The sequence below is a fragment of the Saccostrea cucullata genome, unplaced genomic scaffold, assembly GCF_032062105.1.
Source record: "Saccostrea cucullata isolate Sc308-1 unplaced genomic scaffold, CSIRO_AGI_Scuc_v1 ctg6024, whole genome shotgun sequence".
NCBI classification, from domain to species: Eukaryota; Metazoa; Mollusca; class Bivalvia; order Ostreida; family Ostreidae; genus Saccostrea; species Saccostrea cuccullata.
In genome coordinates, this window is record NW_026918226.1 from 32,223 (window position 1) to 49,234 (window position 17,012).

Here is a 17,012-nt window from a genome sequence, read left to right on the forward strand (position 1 = left end):
TTGACATTTTGCACAAATATTGTTCAGTATCTCTTAACAAAATGACTATACTTTTAAAGATATGATACAAAATGTCTCGAAAATTCACTCTTGATTTGTTTCCTAACTTTCAACCCTTGGCCGTTTCCATACTACACATTTTCCGAAAAATTGGAAACCTTGTTGCAATATGGGAACATGTCCTCTATTATCACAGAAAATTTCAGTCCTCCAGCTTTAACCGTTTTTGAGTTCTATCGCAGACAAAGAGGTCCTAAAAATTTTGATTTAAGGGCAATAACTCTCGACCGGAAGTGATTTTCAAAAAAATGAAAAAAACGTATAAGGTTTAGATAAAGATACACCTTTCCTGAAATTTTCAAGTAAATCGGTCGAGCCATCTCCGAGAAATCTTCTGCACAAAAATTGTAAAGAAAAAAAAAGGAAGAATAATAATAATAAAAGTGAAAAAGAAACAATAGAATAATAGAAGGGTCTTCCGCTGAGACGGAAGACCCTAATAAAGCCTTTATTTATCCAGGATGACATATTTTAGCAACAATGCTAGTTTTCAATATGGTCCTGCAATATAACATACATACCGACAGGTATTAGTAAAACACAGTTTAAAAGAAATAGAGTACATATAAAGATTTTTAAAAAAATGAATTATAAGCTAAAAAAAATACTTAACAAAATTAAGACGCATGATGATATTCTCTAAGATAGTTTCCTTTAAAACATACAACACTTGTCGAATTTCTGATGTTTTCACACAGTGTATTCCATACATTGCTACCTGAAACAACAAAAGATCTCTTATAATACTCAGTTTTTGCCCTGGGTACATACAATAAATTTGAATTGGAATACAGCCATGAAACAGTTCTATTTCATTAGTTTATTAGTTTTAATAAAATCACAGATAAACAGTTTTATTCTTGCTGCATGTCAATTAAGAAAGAAAATATTAAAATGTTCAAAATAAATTGTTGATTCCCTTTAGATCTTAAATAATGAAATCTGTTTGATGCTGAAAAATATTGGCAAATTCTTGTAGATTTTACAAACATAAAATATGCAAATTTTCTCTGATGAAACAAGTTCTTTGGGCTTATTAGATTTTGTTCACCAAAACAAGAATAAAAAAAGAGAGAGAAAAGTTTTTTAAGTGTACTATCCAAAGGTTTAGGATGAGAGGTAAATAAGAGACAGCAAAATTGAAGGAAAGGGGGAAAAAATCAAGAATTTTTATACGAGTAATTTTACGAACGATTTACTGTGCTCCCTCGAAAAAAAAATGGACCCGAACAAAATTTTTAGTCAAGATTCGGCGTTTTTACAGCAGTATCAAGCTGACCTCAACAAACAAGCATCACATGAAAATGTTACCCAGCGACCCCACAGTCATATCAGTCTTCTTACCGGGAAACCATCTCAGGTGAATCTTCATCATGTGTTTAATGAGTTTTAGGTGTCGAGGAAATTCGAATAATTTGAACATCTCATAAAGATTCCCTGGCATACGTACTCTTTACCTTCTGCAACTGTTCTGTCCCAATTTAAAGAACATTTATATGAGTGTCATGTCCTTTCACATAAAGTACAGATTAATTTTGCTTCATTTAACATGTTTAAACTTCGTGGACCTAGAGGATTCATAATATTTAAATTCCGCATCACATTGAGATTCTTGTTACTTTTTTGTGGTTAGTATGAAAAATTTACAGAACCTGTGTGTCTCATCTTTTGTCAGTATACTATTGAATTTTTATGGCATGTTATAGTTTGAAGCAATGTATCATCAATATTCTCATATCATGGCACGCTGAATATTCCAATAATCATGATAATATCTGTCTGTAGTCTGAATGTTGACTTTTTTATGTTTAAGAAGTATGAAACGTCGGATTGGAAAAAAAAATTCACATAAAACATAATTTCACAGATTTCCATATTCCTTTTATTTTAATTTTATTTAGGTCATTGAATTTATAACCTAATAAACTCCACAATAAACATGATAAAGTTCATATTTTAAAAGTTTTTAGTTTGTATTGTTGATAAGTTTTCGTGTAGAAATACATCATAAATATTAAAAAAAAAAAATGAAATCAATTTAAACTACAAGCTTCCATGCTTTCCCAAACCACTATACAATGAGACTCACCAATTTTGGAGATATTTTATAAGACTTTCTGTTTTAAAAAAAGTATTACAAATTAAAAGATGCATGCTTAGAAAATGATTTGACACGAAAAAGTTAGGCCATAGTTATGGGTATGATTTTTCTTTGATTAACTGTTGAAGTAAATATTTGGACTTATGATGGGTTCACTTTTTATGCAAAAGAACTAAGCACTGCTATATCTGTATATATCTTTACATTGGTGGTACACTTAATACCCTCTAAAAGTTAACAAGAAAATTAATATCCACTTAATCATTTGAACTAATTTAATTTACACAGTTGATAAATACCACCACTGGGACATCTTTGTTGAAGACCTCTCATGCTGGTCCTATGCTGAGTGGATCGGGGACCAGTGCAAGTAATCCACATGTAACGCAGATCATAAAAGGACCTCACGGGATGATTGTGAAGAATGTTCAAGGAGGCAGGTAAAGTTCCTTTAGACTCTGTTCAAAATATGTCATTGTGTACATCATAAGAAGGAATGAACACTTTTATTAGCTCACGGGAGCTGAAAGCTCAAGTAAGCCTTTCTGATTGCATTTTGTCTGGCATCTGTCGTTTTGTCTGTGAGCTGTCCATCCTCTGTCTGTAAATTTTTCACATTATGGATTTCTTTTCAAGAACCATTGAATCAATTTCAACCAAACACAAAGCATCCTTGGTAGAAGGGGAATCAAGTTTGTTCATATGAAAAGCCACTCCTTCATACAAAGGGAGATAATTAAGAATTGGTGAAAAATTGATATCATCTTTCAAAAGACCATCTATAAAAACTTTTAAATCAGACAAAATGAAGCGTATGTGAAACCTTTCATTACAGAGGGTAAGATGGGTCATAATTGGGGATCAAATTTTCTTCATAGGAATATATAGTTAAATCTTTAAAAAATCTTCTTCTCAAGAACAACAGAGCTGTTATTAGTCATATTGATATGGAAACATCCTCATTCGGGCAAGTAGTTTAGATTAAAGATTGTTAAAACCATTGTTGGTAGGATGGGGCGACAATGGATGATCAAAGTTTTACATATAGGAATATTTGAGGAAATCTTTAAAAATCTTCCTCTAAGTTTAGAAACAGCAAAAGCATGGTTGGTCATATTGATATGGAAGCATCCTCAGATTATGTTGATTGAAATTTATTCAAATCCAGGCCCCAGGGAGTAGGATGGGCTACAATAAGGTATCAACATTTTACATAAGTATACATAGGTAAAATTAAAAAATATTTCTCTCAAGAACAATGAAGCTCTGATTAGGGTAGGTTGGTGTAATTTCAACCGATTATTTTTTTGTACTTAAGATTTGTTAAAGTATGTCACTGTTATGTTATGCTACAACTTTTACTGGATCCTTTTACCTTCGAAATACCTTTTATCTTTCAGATTACATTGATTTTGTATATATTTTTGGTCATAATATGAAATAAATGCGTTCGATTTACACGATATGTGTGTTGGGTAATTTCAACCGCATACGGGGTATTTTCGACCGAAGAACCAATGCAAAGGAAATAATTGGCGTCAGCTCTAATATAGAAAAAAAAAATATGAATTAAAATTTTTCTGCTGTACAGAATAAAAGATGGATCCCGGAGTAAAAATACTGTTGAATTTCTGATATCACAAAATGATTTTTTGATATAAAAAAATACCATTAAAATATTAAAACGGTGCCCCATACATCTAAACTGCACGTAAATAAATCAAATGATTTTTCACTATTGTAGTACTAGTTTTTACCAGGTATTAATGTACATAATTCTTATCACTATCAGAATATTTTTTCCGGATGGTCATGAATCTTTTGTGGTGACAGATAGTGAATTGCATCATTTTACATTGGTCGAAGTTACCCACTGAAGCCGTATCCATGTAGGGATAACTTCGGACGGTTTCTGTTCAGCTGATTTGCAATTTAATTTGTAAAAACTAATTGCTAAAATTAAAAGGGTATAATTTTCATTTTCAAAATAATATTTGATAAATATCACGTCGGGGATATCCAATGATTGTCTTCCCATACAAGATTTTTCTGAGGTGATGGTTCGCTGTAGTGGCAAAAAATATACTCGTCTGTAATTTTTCGGGTGATAAAGCCTATTCTTTGATGTAATTTTCCAATAATGATCTTAATAACGCTTATGGAAATAAAATTATTTTGGACACAATATATTAAAAATACGTTTTCTTTCTGAATAGTAGAAATGTACATACACAATTATACGCGATAAACAAATTACATTAAGGTATTTATGAAATGTCGAAATTAACCAGGTGGGTCGAAATTACACCACCCTACCCTAGTCATATTGATTGATTAGTCATTTTGATTGATTAGTCATATTGATATGGAAGCACCCTCAGGTTGTGTTAATTAAATTCAATTAATTAATCAATAAACCCAGAGTAGGGTGGGGCCACAATAAACAAATCAATACCAAGTGATTGCGCTAAATTTTGAATATGCCAATATATGTACATGTACTTCTTATGCCTTGACTGGAAACATTTTGCTGTACAGTATTTTGATATTTGGATGCTTTAAATAATGTGGCATGTCAGACTCAAGCTTATGCCTTTTAATTTATGTACCTCATAGATTGCATAGGTTGTATACACATGTCCTAGTTTTAATTTTATTTGACATTCAGAAAAAATGTTTAAATGATTAAGCTTAATACACATGTATCCCAATTAGGGATGTCAAATCAGTCAATTTTTAGTACTCGGTTACTCGGACGTTTTTTCGATCGAGTACCCGGGTACTCGGTAAAAGTGTAACTAAATATGAACAAGTAAATTGATGACTGTAAAACATTGTAAATTCTTGTAGAAATAAAACCACGTGCTCTGATATGAGGTTTACCCGTAAATGTGTTTCTGTTGGAACAATGATGAGCACTTTGTGCCCGACGAAATTTAATATAACATTTTTTTAAAGTTCAATTTATTTATCAGGTAAAGTTAACACAAGAAATAAAATTATAAGTGGTTCACAGTGTTTTTGCTTTAAAAATAATAATCTGCTCCGTAATTGCAAAGTAACTTTTTGTTGCGTTTGACGTCCAAGTATCGGTCGTCAGAGCTACGTATGTAGTATCAATTTGAACTTGATCAAGTTCTCCTTACAGAGTGCATTTACGATTTTCGTACACTTTTTCGATCCTAGATTTTATTGTATTACGGGACGATATTTTGTAGTATGGTGCAATGATGGACATAAGTTTATTTTAAAGCCTTTGCCTTCAACAATTTGTATTGACGTGTAATCAAACACAACCCTATCAACAATCGCACGTGTAATATCATCTGTCTCATTTCCCGAGAATTTACGGCTTCTCGGAAAATTGACAAAATTATCTAATTTATTTAAAAATAATAGACCGTAAATGATGTTCAGGGAAAACAAATAATTAAGGCAAAGCAAAAGTAAGGGTAGAAGGCAGCGGAAGGTGAGAAAAGCCAGGTAACAGGTGCTTGGTTACGATAATTACTGTATAAACACTGCCACAGGCGGTAACGGTCATTTAGAGGAGTAGGAAACCCTAATTACTGTATGTACAAGTAAAATAGTTTAATGCATTAATAAATAACCTTAGAAATGTTCAAAAATATACATCCGAGTAACCGAGTACCGATTTTAGTATTCGATACTCGGACGTTCGATCGAGTACCCGGTTAACCGGGTACTCGTTGACATCCCTAATCCCAATACATCTGCTACCCTTTCCCAAAACACAAAAAAGGGAAGTCTGTAAAGTGAAAATGTTTTTTGAATTAGTATAGTTTGTGAATCTACAGTGCTGTTATAGTTTTCATAGTTATACAGAAAGCAAAAGAAAGATTTTTATCAGTGTTGAATTTTTTATTGTAACAAGTATTCTAAATTATTTTCAGCATACATGTATTAACCTGTATTTCAATGAACATAATGAATGTACCAAATATTCTTTCAAACCACAATTATTAAACTGAAAAACAAATATTTCATCTGTAGCATAAGACCTTTATAATTTCCTCAGGTTTTTATTTTGCCTTTTTGTCCCTTCCTTTATTTGCAAGTTGAGATATGTAATCTTTCAAAATACTAATTAATGTAATCAGTAAAATAAACGGACACACTTGGCATGCTTGGGATGAGATGGTACAATGTGGTATGATCATGATGATGCTCTGCAGCTCATAGAAAGACTGTTTTGGTGTCTATCGCTGGTTCAAAATGCCCTTTATTTTTAGTTTGCTTACTGCTGATTTACACGGGGATGTTTCCTTTATAGTGGGAGGACTGAATCACTTGAATTTTTAATTTTTACTCTGACTATTCGATGCAGTGTTATGGATGATTGCTAATTTCCTTTCTAGTACCAGGGTATTTACATGTACTTGATTTTCTTCACTTGACCAGTATAGGAGTCAGCTACAAAAAGGTTGTCTTTAGAGTCCACACATAAACCATATGGAAACTCTGGACCACAGTTCTCAATATGACCCAGAAACTGTCCATTCTGATCTAGAATATGAATTATGTTAGATTCTGCTATCAAAATTTGACTCTGGCTGTCTGTAGCAATGCCAGTTGGACAAAATCTCCAAAGATGTGAACTTGTTGGATTTGAATTAAAATGACCGCTGTATTGAAATCTGCGTTTTCCAGTCTGATCAGCTACAGTTACTTTACAGAGAGGTCTATCAGCCATACAGATATCTAGGTTCCTGTTCTCACAGATGTATTTGGTATTCAAGTGCCAATCATAATGAGGGTAACCTGCACCATCATGAAAGACGCTTGAATATAGACTGTCACCAAAGCTTTGCATCTCCTTATTGTCAGAGTAGCGGACAACCTTTGAACCACATTCAAATTCATATACATCTTTATTGACCCAACAACCCAGAAAATCACCAGAGAAGGTACTGCTTACATTGTACGGTTCCATGTCTTTTAGTTTGTTAACTTCTTTTATCTGGTCATTTTTCAGTATATTTATAGTTCCATCAGAAAAGTCTGCATAAACTAGATTGCCATTTCTAGTCACTGTTATATCTCTTGGTGTGTTCCCTGACTTTGTTTTGATGGAGTTTAGCAGTTTGCCCTTGAGATTGTAGAGTTTTATGATGTTGTCTTCTCCACAAATCCAGATTTTTTCATCACTAAGACAAGCAACACTGCATATGAATTTATGCCCAGTGTTTATGGTAGTGAGGAGCTCTGGTTCATCAAGCAGTGGTTTGGTCGATGTTGAAGAAGAAGTTCCTGATGTAGCTACATCATAACCTAGTTCCCAGTCTGTCAACATCATTGGTGACAGAGAACCAAACAACTGGCAGAGGTCTGTTGTATTAATTCTCTGATGAGAGAATTTTGGTAGTGAAATTTGGATTTTAGGTGGCAACTTTTTGAACTTATCATGTAAGGATATATATGCACAAGTATTGAAGACATCCCCAGAGTCCAAATTTTTTCCCATTTTAGCCAGTACTTGATTCAAATCTGTAATAATTTCTGTGATTTTCCTTCCCTGTCCACTAAGGACATCTAAGCCTTTTGTTTTCATCTCATCAACTTCAGTTAATCGTTTCTTGACAACAATATCAATTTCTTTGTGCCATTCTTCTCCTTGCTTGGTGACATTTTTTTTAAGTTTCTCAAAGTGTTTCTCCAGCATGTCTCTTTCAGCTTTTAATTTTGGTAAAATGTCCTTATATTTAGGGTACATGCTTTTTTTTATTTCTTGCAAGTCTCTTTCCAAACTCTCTTTTTTAGAGCTGAGTACCTTAAGAATATCAATTAATTTATGTCCATGATGCCAATCATCAGAGGAAAGGCAGGCACTACATACAGGAATGTCACATTGTTCACAAAAAAGCTCACACAGTTTTGCATGATCTTTGCATTTTGGAAAGTCAAGAGAGCTTTTGTCTTTGTATGGTACAATTCTGTGACTGTTAGAGGAATCAGAGAGGTGCTTCCCAACACAGGAATTACAAAGGTTTTTCTGGCAGAGTTCACAATGGCCATTAACCACTTCAGATTCACAGAGGTCACAAAGCAGAATATTCTGGGCACTGTATCTAGGATCCATTTTTATTATCGCTGTATGTCCAGGATGTCAGTGATTTTTATTTTAAGCAAAAATTCATACTCATCTGAATGACATCTGCTATTTCATCGACATGATTAAAATGGCTGCCTGCAGATCGATAGAATGGTTTATACACTACCTCTACACACACTGTACATTTACCTGTACATCCATGTACCTTGTTTTTTAAAAATTGGTCATGTCATTTAAATATTTGCTCTACTGGTTATGATCAGTGGCACATGGAAAAAAAACACCTTTGTTGACAACAAGTGTGTGCAATTACCTGTCTATTTGGCGTGCATGATTTTTTGGGTAGAAATTTATCAGACAGGCAATAAAATGGTTTCAGTGTGAAACATATAACACAGCATTTTATGCTTTCTGAATACACTTTGATTTCTCAATTCTGCAAATTGTATGTTAATTTTTCAAGTGTGGAGTCCCAGTAATGTTATCAATTATAGACTGGTACATGTACAGTAAAACATGCTTACAACAAGGTGCCAGTGAGGGACAATTTTGTTTCGTTATAAGTGAAATTTTGTTATATCTGTTAAGTTTATATTATATATTAAGATCACATGGAATGAAAATCACCTCCATGCATTTTTTGTACTTAAATATATGAAAATGTATGCATATCCTCTTAGAATTCTTGTGAAATCTACAAAGTTTAAACAAGAAAAGAAAATGAATTTTTTCAAAATGTAATTGATATTGTAAGTATGTTTCAGCCTGAATTAGGTATTACATTTGATGACTTATAAAACCTCATAAGAATTTATAAATTATTTTGAAGAGTTGTTGTGGGAACAAAGCCAGCGGCTGTCACCAGGACAGTGCCAGTAAATCCGTACCTAAAGCGATGGAAAAGACTTAAAAAAGTCATCAAAGATCTAATGTTCGTAAGTACTAGGACACCAAATAGAGCATTACCAGTAGCTAGTGTAGATAACAAAACAATTTTAAGATTGTTGATAAAAAAAAAATTATACAATAATAGTTTGTAAGTGTTTTTATAAAACAACTTTTTCCAGAACTGCAAATTCAGCTGGATATGAAATGAGATCTAAATTCATTCATTTAATTTAATAGGCTAGTGTCTTAAATTGTAAATTCAAAATAATGAGCTGATTTTTGAATTCCTGTGTGTGCAAAAAAGAAACACTAGTGTAAATATCATTGCTCTTAATTCCAACTTAAGCATCCAATATGTTCAGGTAAAAGTTAAAATAATCATTAAACATGCAATGGTTTTAAATTTGTTTGCATTTTGAAATGTAAATACATGTATAGGTCAATGCTTCAATCTGCGATGAAGTGGTTCATGTGGAGGAAAAGATTGCTAAAGCTAAAGAAGAAAGAAGGTAAAGCAGCTAGCCATATCGATCAAAATCAGATTTATATATAGGAATAAAATTAAATCAATATCTTTTTAAGATATCTGTATAAATATAAACAAAATAAGCTCTTCAAAGATAATTGCCATTAATTATAACATACAGTGTATACATGTATTATATGCATGAGAAGTTAATCTTAGATTTTGTTTATGGATTTAGTGAGTCTGTTTGCAAACATACAGACTACAGCATTGCTTTCAGAAAACATTAAAAATTAAAAGATGATTCTTCATTTGTAGGTTTCTGTTAAGAAAACTCCTTCACTATGAATCCCTGAAGGATGGATTACCTGCCCCTGGTAAAGTCTCACCCGGGGGCAGCAGTAGTAAGTCCATGATGTCTGTTGCTGAAGGTAATCCAGAACCAACAATCATCAAAAGCAAGTCCAAAAAGAAGTCTTCAGGCGGGGCAGACAAACGAAAATCGGCAACAGTCGTCCCCACAGTGGCCAAGGAAATACTGGGTACTCAAAACATTAACACTTACCAGGAGAGAATAAAAACACATAAATACATGTATATGTACCTTGCCCAAACTTTAATAGTAGGAAGGATGATTACATTATGTTAGATTCTTTTTCGTAACTGCCAATTCAAGTTACTGGTGTATCATTTCTTAAGATTTCATTTCCAGAGTTTGTATGTTTATTGGAAAGTTTTAAGCATGTCAAGTGTACAAGCCAAAAGTGCATCAATTTCCCAAACAGGCTGGCATCTTCTTCATTTTATTATGCTTTAAACTTGATGGATTCTCAACTATGAATATATACGATGATACATAATTATAATAATAGTTATACATATATATTTTTATGGTTCATCTTTTTTAGAAACAATGCAGACAAAGCCCAAGAAGTCCAAGTCCCAAGTGACCAAGCGTGTAGTGCCTCCATTACAGTTAGACTCCATGGGCAGACCCATCTTTCCCCTGGTAATGGGGGACCTGACTCTGCATAGTTTAGGGGAGGTAATGTTTAGATATAGACAGCTTGTTTTTATGTTGAGATAAAGTGCTTCGGCATTTTCACACCAGAATCACTGTGTTCATTTGTCTATGGACATTGATTTGTAACTGATTCATATATATATATATGACTTTTTAAAAAATGATGCGAGTAATTTAACTTATGTATGCCTGGAGGAGAAAGTGCTCATGGTATGTTTTTCTTTTTATACATGTACAATAAGTTATCTATCACTTATCATTACACCCCATTTACAGATTGTGGTAGACCGTCCTAGTTTCCACAATGCCCAGTGTATTTTTCCTGAAGGCTTCTGTACGACCCGATCGTATGCCTCCACTGTGTTTCCTGACAAAAAGTGTCTGTACACCTGTAAAATCTCCAGCAGTGTGCAGGGGCCTCTGGTAAGTTCTCCCTCCATTTCTCGTGAAGGCTACATGCCTGTCAACTTTTCCAAAAAAGAATAAGCTAATCATCTTTTTATATGTTATGCTGGCGCCTTATATATGACTTTCAGTTTTATGAGGATATTGGCCTAAGTGTCTATTTTTAAAAGTTGATATAGAGTGTATACACTAACACATACATTCAGCTGTAATATTCCATCACTGATATCAGTAAACTTAATGTGACTGAGCTACAGCAAGGCCATTCAAAGTTTTTTCTATGTTTAGTGCCCGCATATAGATTGGTTTTGAGATTATTAATTACGAAACAAAAATTTAAAAATAGAAATGCAATTTACTCTTTCAAGATCTGCATCTCTCTTTAAAGTTTGGTTCCAAAAAAAAATGTCATAATAAATTTATAGTTTAATATGCATGGATATAGTGCTAGTAGAATTCTCAAATAATGATGAGAAATTCTAGTATTGCACTTAAAATGTTTTTTCCCTGTTGGTTTGTGTGTTTTTTTTCTGGATAGAAAGATAGGTTTTTCTAATTTAGGATGGATGCACAACAAAAAAAAAAAAAACAACAAAAAACAAAACAAGAGGCCCATGGGCCACATCGCTCACCTGAGAAGCTTTGACCATTCTGTTCTTTACCAGATTTCCCCCTTTTAATACATATTGCGACCTCACCCTACCCCACTGATCATAATTTAGATATTTTGAAATCTAAACTACCCCAGGATGCTTCCATGTGCACATAAGTTTCAGCTTTTCTGGACCAGTGGTTCTTCACAAGAAGATTTTCAAAGATTTTCCTATATATTTCTATGTAAAACTTTGATTCCGCATTGTGGCCCCGACCTACCCTCGGGGGTCATGATTTGAACAATTTAGATTCTACACTACCCCAGAATGCTTCCGCATAAGTTTCAGCTTTTCTGGCCCAGTGGTTCTTGACAAGAAGATTTTCAAAGATTTTTATACGCCCGTCTTAAGACGGGACGTATTATGTTATATGCTTCATGTCCGTCCGTCCGTCCAGCTGTCCGTCTGTCCATTCGTGTCCGGCTCATAACTTGAATACTATTAGGCCTAGGATTATCAAACTTTGTCAACTGATACTTCTTGGGCAGACGGTGTGTCGCGCACAAAAAGTAGGTCGCTCTGACCTTTAATAAAGACGCTATAGCCAATAAAACACATTATTTGTTATGGAAAAATCCTGTCCGGCTCATAACTAGAAAACTATGAGACCTAGAGCTTTCAAACTTGGCAAAAGTATACAGCTAAGGTAGAAGGTGTGTCGCGGCCTATTTCAAGGTCACTGTGACCTTTAATTTAAGTGATTTTTTTTAAAAAACTAAGTCTTTTAAATTTTAAATTTCATAATCCTAAAAAATGTAAAAATATAGTTGTATCCTTATTAAAAAATGTTAAATTAAGTAAAAACTTATTTTTTCACTATATACTTTACAGCAATCTGTAACAAATGTTTATGCTTTGAAAGGAATTCAGTTTGTCCCATGGGCATAATTATCAAGCACTGGTCAAGGAAAATTTTGATAGCAGAAATGTGCATGTCAAATTAGAGAGAAATTAATGAGTTTATTGTCGGGAGCTAACAGGCAAGAGCATCTCTAGATCTGATCATGGAACTGTTATCTTAATTTATCTCTTGGGATTTGGGCAAAAAGAAATGGCCTCATAGTTGCTTGTGTAGATTAAGAGTTCTTGATGGCTATTGTCCAGATAAAGATCTTTCAATTGGTGTAATGTAATTAAAACAAATTGAAGTTTTAGTGTATGATTAAAACTAAATTAGTATTGTATAATATAATTAAAACTAATTATACATGTGTTCATTGAAAAAAAAAATACATTTCAAATTTTATATATTTGCAACAAATTGCAGTCATGTCTCACTTAGAATTTTATAGTCTAAAGAATAATTCATTTTTGATTTTTTTTATTAGACCATGTAGACTGTAGCATTTCCATTATTTCATAAAATATGCAATAAACAATTTAAAGCTGCAGATGGATATTTGTTAAGCTCTAACACAGACAGTTTAGAATTATATGATGTATTATTTGTTATGATTAATCCCTACACTGTAAGTCTCTTAGAGATGTATGTACAATATTTTAAACATGATAAGAAATGGAAATTAGATCATTGAAATCTGTGTCAATCTGTTAATCAAGGTTACTTGATTTTCTTGCACCCCAACCAATTTATGATTATTGAACAATATTTGATGGGCGTATCATGCTGTGGCGGGGCACTTTATTCGTATATATTTCTATGTAAAACTTTGATTCTGCATTGTGGCCCCGCCCTACCCCCAGGGGTCATGATTTGAACAATTTAGAATCTACACTACCGCAGAATGCTTCCACATATGTTTCAGCTTTTCTGGCCCAGTGGTTCTTGAGAAGAAGATTTTCAAAGATTTTTCCTATATATTTCTATGTAAAAATTTGATTCCCCATTGTGGCCCCGCCCTACCCCCGGGGGTCATGATTTGAACAATTTAGAATCTACACTACCCCAGGATGCTTCCACATAAGTTTCAGCTTTTATAGACCAGTGGTTCTTCAGAAGAAGATTTTCAAAGATTTTTCCTATATATTTCTATGTAAAACTTGGATTCCCCAATGTGGCCCCGCCCTACCCCCGGGGGTCATGATTTGAACAATTTAGAATCTACACTACCCTAGGATGCTTCCACATAAGTTTCAGCTTTTCTGGCCCAGTGGTTCTTGAGAAGAAGATTTTTTAATGACCCCACCCTATTTTTGTCTTTTCTTGATTATCTCCCCTTTTGAGGGGACTTGGCCCTTTATTTTAACAATTTAAATTCCCCTTCACCCAAGAATGCTTTATACCAAGTTTGGTCAAAATTGGCCCAGTGGTTCTTGAGAAGAAGTCGAAAATGTGAAAAGTTTACAGACGGACGGACGACGGACAAAATGTGATCAGAAGAGCTCACTTGAACCTTCGGCTCAGGTGAGCTAAAAACTTGAAATGGCCCAACAAACAAGAAATCAAATTCACAAGTTTTTGTTCATTGTTTAAATGAACTGAAAAAAAGAGATGTCTTTTGTAAATGACAAAACTTTTTCACTGAACTTTCCAAATCTCTTGACTGCTCATATATTGTGTTTTTTTTCAGTTTGAAATAGATGCGGATGATGATGAAGATCTGGTATTAAGCAGCCATTCTATTGGAGAGTGTCACAATCAGCTGATCAATATGATAAATAGGTCAAGGTCAGTATAAATGTTAATATGGTAAAAAGAACATGGAATAAGTGGAAATTTTAGCTAGACGCAAATTTAACGATTTGTCCTTAAAAATTGATGATTTGAAATTTAATTTTTAGCGATATTCAATTTTTGCAAACTCTACACCCTCGCTAATAATGCCAAAACTAAATCCTCGCTAAAAATTCTGCTTATTCGGAATCCATCCTGTCACATGGAAAGTATAGTTGCAATTGTTTTCAAGTTAACTGCAATAAAAAGATTCTTAAGGCAATTGAAAACCAAAATATGCCCTAATATGTATTGATTTGAGTTTGGGTAAGATTCCAGGTCTGTAGTTATCACATTTTCCTCCTCTCATAAAAATTCTCGTTATCCATATATACCATATAACTTAGGAGATAAGGTAATCGGAGTTGTTTCCCTTCTAGAGGTATGGAGATACTTGAACCCTCAGGAAGGGGTGCCGATTTCTTTGGACTGACCCACCCCGTGGTACAGAATCTCATTCAAAGCTCCCCCGGGGCCAAACGCTGCAGTAATTACAAGTGGGTCAAGTTTGAGATCAGTAAAACAGACACTAATGAGAGTGTTGGCACAGAGATGTTGCAGGATCCCACAATAGGATATGATGCATTCAGAGTTGCACTTATTAAAGGTGAGATTTTTTTTTTTAATTTCTGAGCCATAAGCTTTAAATCAGATGAGCATCACAAAATTAAACATTAAAAAATGGAACATTATGTTTCATTTTGATGAAAAAGTTGCAGCATTTTTTCAGTTTAAGAAGCCATAACTTTTAAGTCTCCTGACTTTTAACATTTGTTGAAATTTTTAGAACATTCTTGTATGTTGAGATATACAGTACTGTGTCTCATTAGACCATTTACTTATTGCACTGGCTTATCATGCACTAAGCATGTGTTATATTTTACTTTTATCCTAATATCAAGAATCAGCCCCTTTAAATTTATGCCATCTATTTTTGTTCGACCTTTCAGTAATTCTCTTTGTAAATTATATACACTGTAGTAGATATTTTGTATATGATAGCTGAAAATCCATTTTTTCATAAATTATAATTCCTAGATGCTATTTACTATGCTCACATAGTAAAAAATAGGAATCAAGAATTGTATCTTGATATGACAAATAAGGACATTTCTTTTTGTGTAGGTGGAATCAAGCATCAAATGCCATTCGAGTCATCTGGAAGCCTGAGATCACTGCTAACAACAAAACCAGCCACAAAAACTTGAATATTGATAACAAAACTGTACATTTAGATAACAGAAACTATCTTCAATATTTCAGCAGTAAAATTCAATATTTATTTTTATAAGTAAAAGTATGAGGACTTCATTCAGTACTGTTAAAAGTGTTGCAGAACTTTACATGTTTACATAATAGATTTCATTTGAATGTTTCAACTGATGACAATTGAATGTTTCAACTGATGACAATTGAGCATGTGCATAATTTAGATTTTAGTGGATAGATCTTGAATAAATTTGTAATCCGAAGAATGTGTGCTCTCCATCAGCTATTCTAAACTGGAACAAGTACATTTAATAGGAATGGTATACTCATCATTATGTCACACCTATTTTGCTTTTGGCTATATGTATACATTCATGTAATGAAGTAACACTGAACTGTTGTGAAGAGACAAAAGTAACTTTGCTGACTTCCTAGATGTATTAAACCATGATCACAGAAGACATGTTGAACTATACAAAACATTGATCAATAAGACATATTGAACCATACAAAACATTTATCAATTATATACATGATATACATAGTGCATTTGTAAACTGAATCAAACACAAAAGTTATTAAACATAAATTTCAAACTAAACAAAGTTACCCCTCCCCCGACTGTCTATGTATGTGTGTCTATGTGTTGTCAGTTGCTGCCCCTCCCCCACCCCCCTCTGCCTCCTCTTTACGTTTCATAGCCATATAATACACATTGGCTCGCCTCCTTTCTTGCTCCGCTTTTTCCTCAATTTTAGCTGTAGGGAAAAATGTTCCATAATGATAGTAATTTCCAAGACACAGTGCTGCAATGATGAATACCCCTGATCCAGCTCTAACTGCCATCATTTTCTCAGATAGAGCAGAGTTCCTATTCTTCATAGCTCGAACTCCATTGAGAAATGCATAAAAACAAACACCAAAACCTGGAATAAAATAGGGTTTACAGCTATACACTTTTTACATCTAGATACAATAATTGTACATGTATTTCAATTTGCAAACAGTACCTTTTTGAGATGTTGACATAAAAACCTGACAAATCCATGTAAACAACTGATAATTTGACTTCTGTTAAAATTTTTTGATAATTTCATGTTTAATTACAATAAGTTTAATTGGGTTTTTGAAGTATACTGAATCTTTTATTAAAAAAGACAAAGATTAATGATTACGCAACGTCTATTTATACCTGCTATCACAAAAGGATTTTTCTTGGAATATGCAAATAATTTCTCTGAAAAACTTTCCTGGGTTACATCGGATACACTTTCAAATCCTTCTATGTATGGCCTTCCCCCTGCAGGTGGATCTAAATATTTTACTCTTTGTTTACTTGAGGGAAGATAGGCATATTTTTTATCCTCGTCTGACATTGTTGAGGATATTCGGGACAGTGAATAGCTAAAGTAAGACGATCGTAATTAAGTCGTAATAATTACAATATCAATATTTAAGT

The 17,012-nt window shown here is 33.4% G+C and overlaps 2 protein-coding genes across 2 annotated transcripts; one reads left to right on the forward strand and one right to left on the reverse strand.

The window, feature by feature from the left end:
* Positions 1 to 1,248: 1,248 nt before the first annotated feature.
* LOC134259621 (transforming growth factor beta regulator 1-like) lies at positions 1,249 to 15,819 on the forward strand. Its single transcript, XM_062742226.1, has 10 exons — positions 1,249 to 1,420; positions 2,450 to 2,601; positions 9,064 to 9,169; positions 9,561 to 9,631; positions 9,907 to 10,130; positions 10,497 to 10,633; positions 10,889 to 11,035; positions 14,202 to 14,299; positions 14,725 to 14,951; positions 15,470 to 15,819. The coding sequence occupies exons 1-10, from the start codon at positions 1,280 to 1,282 to the stop codon at positions 15,550 to 15,552; spliced, it is 1,386 nt and encodes a 461-aa protein (XP_062598210.1). The 5' UTR covers positions 1,249 to 1,279; the 3' UTR covers positions 15,553 to 15,819.
* Positions 15,820 to 16,168: 349 nt separating this feature from the next.
* On the reverse strand, positions 16,169 to 16,947 carry LOC134259556 (uncharacterized). The gene is made up of 2 exons (XM_062742145.1): positions 16,746 to 16,947; positions 16,169 to 16,479 (listed from the first exon to the last, which is right to left on the reverse strand). Exons 1-2 carry the CDS (start codon positions 16,927 to 16,929, stop codon positions 16,193 to 16,195), a joined length of 471 nt encoding a protein of 156 aa, XP_062598129.1. The 5' UTR covers positions 16,930 to 16,947; the 3' UTR covers positions 16,169 to 16,192.
* Between the last annotated feature and the right edge of the window lie 65 nt (positions 16,948 to 17,012).